At 36.7% G+C, this 8,214-nt stretch overlaps 2 protein-coding genes across 2 annotated transcripts; both read right to left on the bottom strand.

The window, feature by feature from the left end:
* Positions 1-5,645: 5,645 nt before the first annotated feature.
* On the bottom strand, positions 5,646-6,095 carry LOC132753421 (jerky protein-like). Its single transcript, XM_060743886.1, has one exon. It carries the CDS (start codon positions 6,093-6,095, stop codon positions 5,646-5,648), a length of 450 nt encoding a protein of 149 aa, XP_060599869.1.
* Positions 5,873-7,608, bottom strand: LOC132753422 (uncharacterized). The gene is made up of 2 exons (XM_060743887.1): positions 7,463-7,608; positions 5,873-6,711 (listed from the first exon to the last, which is right to left on the bottom strand). Exons 1-2 carry the CDS (start codon positions 7,571-7,573, stop codon positions 6,370-6,372), a joined length of 453 nt encoding a protein of 150 aa, XP_060599870.1. The 5' UTR covers positions 7,574-7,608; the 3' UTR covers positions 5,873-6,369.
* Positions 7,609-8,214: the final 606 nt, after the last annotated feature.

Raw genomic sequence — 8,214 nt, 5'->3', positions numbered from 1 at the left:
CATGTTGTCACTTTCTTCGGGATTGTTTACAAATCCTAGCAGAATGTCTCCGTATTTGCGGTTGTCAAGTTTTATTTCCATGTTGTATTCTGTTATCGCCTGTCTATATATACGATTCCAGTCTCTGTGTCTATACAACATCATCAGTTTGTCGTGATCTTCTTCATTTTTGGTGTTTTTAATTTGCTGGAATAACGGGAATATATCGATTTTGTTGTACTTGTGAATCATCTTGAGGAGTGCGTCTGTATTCTGTTCTAGTACTGTCTGTTTGCGTGGTGGGGGCGATATTTGCTCTTTGCACAGGGGTGGGGGTTCAATGTCTATTTCTTTCTCGAAATACTCCGAGAGTATCTGTGCTTTGATTGTATTATTATTACAGCCGCCGAATGTCTTTGGCTCCTTTATCATGTAACGGCTGAAATTTGGTTTCAGTTTCACTTTTTGGGACTTTATCTTAGCATTTGCTTCATTTACTGCCTTGTTGAGCTTTATATAGGCATAGGTTTGGTGAATACTGGGTTCATTCGTGGTTTGGCAGGTTAAGATGTGCAGGTGGAACCCATGATGTTGACAATTTCCATCTTTCTCGCCATTATGCCACGATATTGCACTGGGTTTACTGTTGATTAAATATTTCAGTGCTGTCATAAGTGTTGTTGTTTTTACATCCTGTTTTAGTGTTTCACAGACTTCTTGTGGTGTTTGCCATCGGTATACAATTTCGTGTGTTAAAACGTCCTTATCATTATCTTCAACATATCTACTGACGTAACTCTTTCCGTCGGATCTGAGTATTTTCTTACCCTCATCGTCAAGTACAAAGGTGGTGGGGATAATTGTGCTTTGATTGATAAATGGAGACATTTGTTCTACAACGATCGTGTACCAATCTTTATTAATGGTCTCCGTGTGTTCGTGACACTGCGGCTTTCTATGATACATCTTTATCTGAAACAATATAATATTCTTCTGCTAATGGACGGCCATTATATAATAATGTCATTTCTGGTCCGTCAATTTCTATTATCTTGTCATGTAATGTTTGTATTTGTGCAATTATTTTTGGCTGCCATTCTTTGTTAAGTATGTTAAGTTGTGTTTGTATGTCTGATATTTCAGTATCTACTTTTGGTTGCCAATTGTCTTTTATGCTTTTTATTGTGTTTTGTAATGTGTCAACCGTGGAGGTCAAGTCTCGAACTACACTCATGGCATTTTTGGCAATAGTTGTAACATCCCTTATTGTTGATACTAAGTCTGTGAGCATGCTCGTGTTGTCTGTAGCTATGTTCTTCGCTGTATTCGCTATACTCAGTGTACTGAATAATGTTGACAATGATTGTGTAAGTCTCGTTAAGAAATCTGGCTCATTGTCCGGTATATCGTCCACTTTATCCGTTAATTGCTCCAGTCTATTGTTCAGGGATAACACATTCTGATGTGTATTGTGTAAAGTTGTATCCGTTCTTGTTTGATATCTGTTGAATTTAGCCGTAAGGTCTTTCAGCTGTGTAACTTGTGTATTAACCGTTAATCCCATTGCTGTTGTTGTTGTCTGCAGTGATGTGTGATCAGTTTGTACTTTCTGTATAATTGGTTTTAATCTCTCTACATATCCGGTATTAGCCCCGAGCTGTGCGTTGTACGAGTTCACATCATGTTGTACATTTAATATGCTGTGTCCTTGTAAGGTCACTGTGTGTTGTAACGCTTGTAATTGTTCATTCAAGTCTACCAAATTATATGCTTTGTGTGCTAAGTATATGGCGAATGTTGTTCTATGTGGATCTTGATTTTGTGTGTCGTCCCATTGTACCGTTATTGTTTTGCTTCCGTCGTCGTCTGAGTCTACTAGGAAGGATGTTGTGTCGAAATATTTTAGCATTGTTCGCGGACTTGCTTTGTTGTTTGTCATGTTTACTTCTAGTCTGTACACTTTTGTTTCCTGTTGATTTATGTATCTTTGTAGAGGGTTTATTTTTTCCACTATGTATTTTGCTATGCATTTGCTCTGCATTGATGTGAAATGCTTCACTGGTGTAACTTCTCTCATCCATGTCGTTGGATAAACAACTGCATAAAATATTAAATTGTCTTCCGATTTTAATCTGTAATCTGCTTTTGTGGCATCTTTGTTTTCTATGAATGTTCCCATCGGGGTGGGTCTTTTGTTTAACGGCATATTTGGTGGCCGCCATATTGCATTCCATCTTGCTAGACTTGATGGCCATTCCCAGTGATGTGCGTTTTCTAATATTATAAATAGTTCATCAGGTGTATAATACAATGATTGGTCTATTCTACGGTTGTAATCTCCTGAGCGATCCTCATCCATTACTCTTGGTAATCTTCTAATGTTTTGTCTTGATCTGCAGCAGATAATTGGTCCATATTAACTACTTTTGTAGATGTATACATGTCGGGGCCCAAATGAGGGACTCCGTTATTTAAGTGTACTGTTTGTCCAAGTAAAGCTGCCCCTGAGGCTGTCATTACATCATTTTGCATTGTTACATGTTTTATGTCAGCTCGGTATGGATACGGTTTCACTCTGCTGCCTTTTTTCATTTTGTATCTGTTTGGTATTGGTGTGCTGCTGTGTGGTGGTGTGAATCTTGCAGGTATTCCTGATGCGTCCAGATTAAAGTTTGGTTCGAAACTTTGTTGTAGAACTGTGCTCACTCGTGATCTTATGTCATCTTCTGATGTATTGTCTTCTGATGAGACGTTCTCATTTCTATTGTCCACCGTCCGTGATATGTTGATGTTTTGTTTTGAGTGATTATATGTCAGTCCGACTTTGTGCATTGTCAAGGTCCTTGGTCTGTTTACATTCCACATGTATTCGGGTACTCCGGCCATTTCCCACAGGTCGTCTGCCAGCATGTTGTGCTCAAGTCCATTTAAGTTCATGGTGAAGAAGCCCAGGTCAACCGCAGTTCGAAACTCAATTGTGGAAGAATATGTTACTCTTATTTTCGCTACTATATTTATGGCTCCAGACTCGCAGTGATACGGTGCTATTTTAATTAATAATGGCTTTGTTTCGTCTAAGAAGTTGTGATTGACGAGTGTTGCGTAATTAGCCTCAATATCTCCTGTTGTAGTGGGACATTTTTGTGACTTAAAGTTGTTTGCAAAAGGTACTTCTCTGAGTTCCGTTGTATTAAAGTTGCCTATGGGATACCATCGGCAGTCGCTGCTCTCATATATTGTGCCGTAACTGTATGAACTTCCGGGTGTCATTTCTTCTATGTCTCAGATGCCGGACATGTCGTTAATTATGTCCTTCGGGAATTCTTCCGGTTCTATATGCTCGTTGTTTGTTGACTGTACAAATTCTTTGCCTAAGTCTATAATGCACCTGCATAGAGAGCCTTCTTGTAGGGAGGTCGGGTCCGGAACTCTGAGGAATCTGTTGGGGCTGTATAGGCTTTGTCCCACTAGTTTCGGTCTTATGGCCTTGCAAGTCCAGAACCTTCTTGGATTCGTACCGATCCATATCTTAGGGGCTGATATAAATTGTGACTGTACTTGAGTGGAGTTAGTTGCTGACAGACTCTGTTGAATGGGCGTAATATCCGAAATTGTTGTATTATGAGCTTTAATTCTATAGCTACTGGCCTGCATAATTTGCTTCCACCATTGTTTTGGCGTCCACGATGCTCTACATGTATGTAAGGGACGTATTGCCAGCCTGCGTCGTAAGTCCATGACCTGTAACCGTCCGGGTCAACGTATACTTCTAGTCTGTCTTGTGTCATTGCATTGCTTATGTTATGTGTAAGTGCACGTGTGTGTGTGACTGTATATGTGCCTGTGTCGGGTTGTTTTGAAATAGTGAGTGTTGTTACTGCGGGTGCTGAGCCGCAGCCCATGTTAGTGTTGGCATTATTTGGTTGGTCTTGGTCTGTATCCATCTCTGTCTATCTGTCTGATTAGTTAATGGCAAAGTGAAAATAAAAATATTTTGTCTCTTCAAATTAAAACCTGTCTGGTTGCTTAATTTTTTCTAAGTATTTTTATTTTAAATAAATTTTCTAAGTTAAATTTCACTTACTTTTTCGTTGAATAATCCTTATTTTAATCCTTTTTTTTAATCCTTATCCGACGAAAATAATCCACAGAATGACGGTTTAGCTCTGTGCAGCCGTATTTGAATGCATCGGGTCACGTGGTAATTTGGTAAGAAACGTTTCTTAAACAATATACGAACGTAGTTAGTTATACTAAATATAGAGAGAGTATATAGATATTTGGGGTCATATTAAGCAATTATGTATATGGGGTCATATAATTATTAAATATATTTGTTAAAATACTTTTAATTGTTTAAGAAACGGTAATGTTTGGGGTGTAGTTGATGGTGGTCTTATTTGAAAAGCGTGATACCCTTTGATAACTGACTTTTTTAAGGACCATGGATTGTTCTGAAGTTTCCTGAAAAATAAAAATTATTTCATTAATAAAGGAAAATTATATTTAACAATAGCTTTATTTATATAAAAAAGTAATCTTAATGAGTATAAGTTAAGAAAAAAAGAATAAATACTAGCACAGCATTAAAACATTTATTTATTTTTTATGGGCTAGCCATGTTTAAAACTATTATTCTTTAATTCATACTTTGTGTAATAAAATTTTAATTTACATTTATTGACAATCTGGGCAAAAGAAGTCTGCGTCTTTATCAACAGGTCTTGAAACACATTCTGCATGCAACCACCCATCACAGCCATCACACTGCAACCACAGTTTATCAAATCCATATGACATATGTTCTTCCCGAGTAGCCATACACCCCTTACAAAAGTCTGTTCTCAGTTCTGCTTTATTAACTTTATTTGTTTTTCTCTTTTTCCCTGGTGCCTTTCCTTTGCTTACATTAATCTTAGACTTTCCTTTCTTTAAGGCATTCTCACATAGATTTGTTTTACTCTTTTTTTTCATGTATGCCAGTTTTGCTTTGTATTCCTTTTCTGCAAATTTCATCACTGTTTGAATTTGCTTCAGGAACATTGCACGAATGCTCTCTGGTGAAGAAAGATTATCTGGCAAGCTGTTAAGTAATGTTTTTCTAACAGGCTTCAAACTTTCTGGTGCCTTAGGATAAACTAAAGCCTCTCTTAGTGCTGGTGAGATCTGAACTGAATTGGTCTGTTCATCAGTTGATTGCATATTATTATCAGCATCTCGGGGATCATTGTATGACTGAAATGCCACATCTGCTAATAAATCCAATCCACTTTTTTAAATCATTCTATCAGATGACACAGCAGTACTAACTGGATTTGCTTTCTGATATAACTTTTTATAAATGTCAAAACAGGGGGACTGACCTTCAATGTCATAGCCTTCAGACAACCGTGATTGATATCTTTCACGAACAGGAGTAGATAACGTTTCTTGAAATACTTCAAGTGCTCCCTTTGCCTTGACTTGTTCAGGATATTCCTCTACTTCAACTTCTTTGACTGTACTAGACTTTTTCGACTTATCATTGCAGAATGTCAGCCCGGGTTTCAGACATTCACTTGAAATAACTGAGCTATCCACTGGATAAATTCCTGAAGCTTTGAAGGCATTGATAACAGTCAGAGGTTTGTAAAAGTTAAAAAAAGCCTCTGTTAACTTCTGGCAAACTATCTCTTTCCCAATGCATCTTCGAAGACACCTTTATCCAAGGGTTGCATCAAATGTGTCTCATTGGAGACAATGCGATATAGCTCAATGTCCTTTTCCTTTGCTTTCACAAACACTTTTTGGCTAATGTGACTTCCAACACTGTCCAATAGTAACACAACAGGTCGCTCAACACCAGCAAACTTATCGAAGTGATCAATGAACTTTGAAAATGTTGTGCCGTCCATCCAGCCTTTCTTCGTATAGGCAATATAACTTCCTTCTGGAACTCCATTTAATGGGTCATATGCTCTAGGCTTGGGCTCAGGAAAAACAAAAAATGGTGGCATCATTTGTCCTGAAGCATTGCCACAGTACATCACAGTTAGGCGTTGCTTTCCAACACTTATTTGAGGCACAGGAATATCCTTACGGGATGGACCTATAACTTTGCTCTTGTTTGCACCCATGTTGAAGCCAGTTTCATCCGCATTCCAAATACAACCTGGTTTTTCCAGACAACCTTTACTGATCAGGAAATCCTTATAATTTGTGTACCATTCATCAAGTGTCTCTTTTGAAAGTTTTGAACGCTTCAGTTCAAGAGGTGTTTCTGAGCGTAAACCAATTATGTGTGCATTCCGGTTTCTAAATCCTTGATACCAGCTGTAACCAGGTCTCCCATCAAGAAATGGGGTTTTACGCTTCTCTTTTCTAACAATGCCTTGAACAAAGTCTAAAAACTCACAACATTCTGAGGCCAAAGCCTCTCTGGGCCATCTCACTTAACCACTCAGCCATAGATGTTTCTTCCTGTTCAGTGAAAACAGTAGCAGGACCTTTCATAGTGTTGATGTCTGTTTCCCCACTGTATCTCCTTTGCAAAAACCCGTACGACAGTCCATACTCACATGCAGCTTTTCTTAGTGACATACTCTTGTTACTTACACTGTATAGGGCTCGTCTCACTCTCTGCACTTTCCCAGGACTCATTCGCTTCCCTCTGTATTTTTTTACCACTGAGGAGGCTGCATTCTGGGCTGGACTACATTGAACACTTTTTCTCTTTCCCTTAGGCATTAGAATCTGAAACAATAAAACAAGTAAACAAATGAGCTTGTCATGTCATGATGTGAGTAATGACAAAGAACAATAACCAAAAGTCCGGGAGGGGGGGGGGGTGATTACAAAAATATTCATGCTAGAGTGATAAATCTATCACATTATGATGTGTGTGATAATAAGTAACAAACATTTGAAGATAAAAGTAGATACCACAAGAAATGAAGAACAAATAATAATGATAATAAAAAATTTTGTTTATTAAATTTTAAACAAAATTCTAAGTTCAATTGGGAAATAATTCTGTAAAAAAATGAGTGCTAAAGTAATAAATTTTGTCACACATCCTGTGGGTGATGATAAAAAACATGTATTTGAAGTTTAAAATGGATAACTTAAAAATAAAGAAGTTACTGTACAGTTAAAAATAATATTTTAGAATCTAGTCAAGAACTATTTCAATGTTGCAGCAGTTTATACTACATAAAACACCATATTTTAGCATGGACTGCATAATTCACTTGCAATAATAACATAAATAAATTAAATTTTATATTTATTTGTATACAAACCAAAATTTGCTTTAAAAAATATTTTCTAATAACTAAATATTTTTTGAATAACTTTGAGGCGGTCCCTTCCTGGAAAATTACATGACCCGCTATCGGGCAACGTGATGCAATTTAATTGACCAGCGCTATCACTATAATTCCTCATGTATTTTTTAAACAGCTGCTGCTGCAGATAGTTAACATATTGGACATCAAATACCTACCAGCTTTGATCTAATATCTTTTGGGGTTTTTCGGCAATAAAGCAGCGACTGCGAATTTGTGTTGTTACTGGCGCAATATTTCGCGACAAACGAAAACGCTTGGTAAAGCATCTGAATGAATCTGATTAGAATTATCCGGATGTTTACATTTTTTTCGCTGTCGAGTAGCTAACATCGTCGTTCTTTAACGAGAAAAGTAACGAAATATATATTGAATGGAAAATATAAATTGATGATATTTTTTTTCTGTTGGCTTATTGTTGATATATTTGCACATTTAAAACATACTAAATTATATTTCATCCATACTTCAAGGTTATATTGATGCAGATATTAAAATGGCTGTAATTAATGTAGTCGAGTATTATAAACATATCTAGATATTTAGACAGACTACACAATTCTTTTTCTATACTTGAATATATAAAAGACATCACGTTGTTTGATAACATTGTGTTTTTTTTTATAAGTGAGCACGGTTATGTCATTTTGTCACTTTGTCATCGCGTCAAGGTGTATGAAAAATCATATGATAATGCAATAAAATTAACGAAACATTTTATGCTAAAACGTCAACAAACATCACCATAAAGCTCATTCAGTTAGACCTCTTATAAAAATGCATCGAATTTAAATCTAGACACACAACTGACACTATAAAATGTTTGCAGCTTGCCATGTTTGTAATTGTAAATACAATTTCATCTAGACATATTATTTTGTTGCAAAATGCATCAAATATAAATCTAGAC

Source organism: Ruditapes philippinarum, unplaced genomic scaffold (assembly GCF_026571515.1).
Source record: "Ruditapes philippinarum isolate M1 unplaced genomic scaffold, ASM2657151v2 ctg11866_1_1_1_1, whole genome shotgun sequence".
Taxonomy (NCBI): domain Eukaryota; kingdom Metazoa; phylum Mollusca; class Bivalvia; order Venerida; family Veneridae; genus Ruditapes; species Ruditapes philippinarum.
The sequence above is the reverse complement of the archived record's forward strand: the minus strand, read 5'-3'. Positions and strand labels throughout refer to the sequence as shown.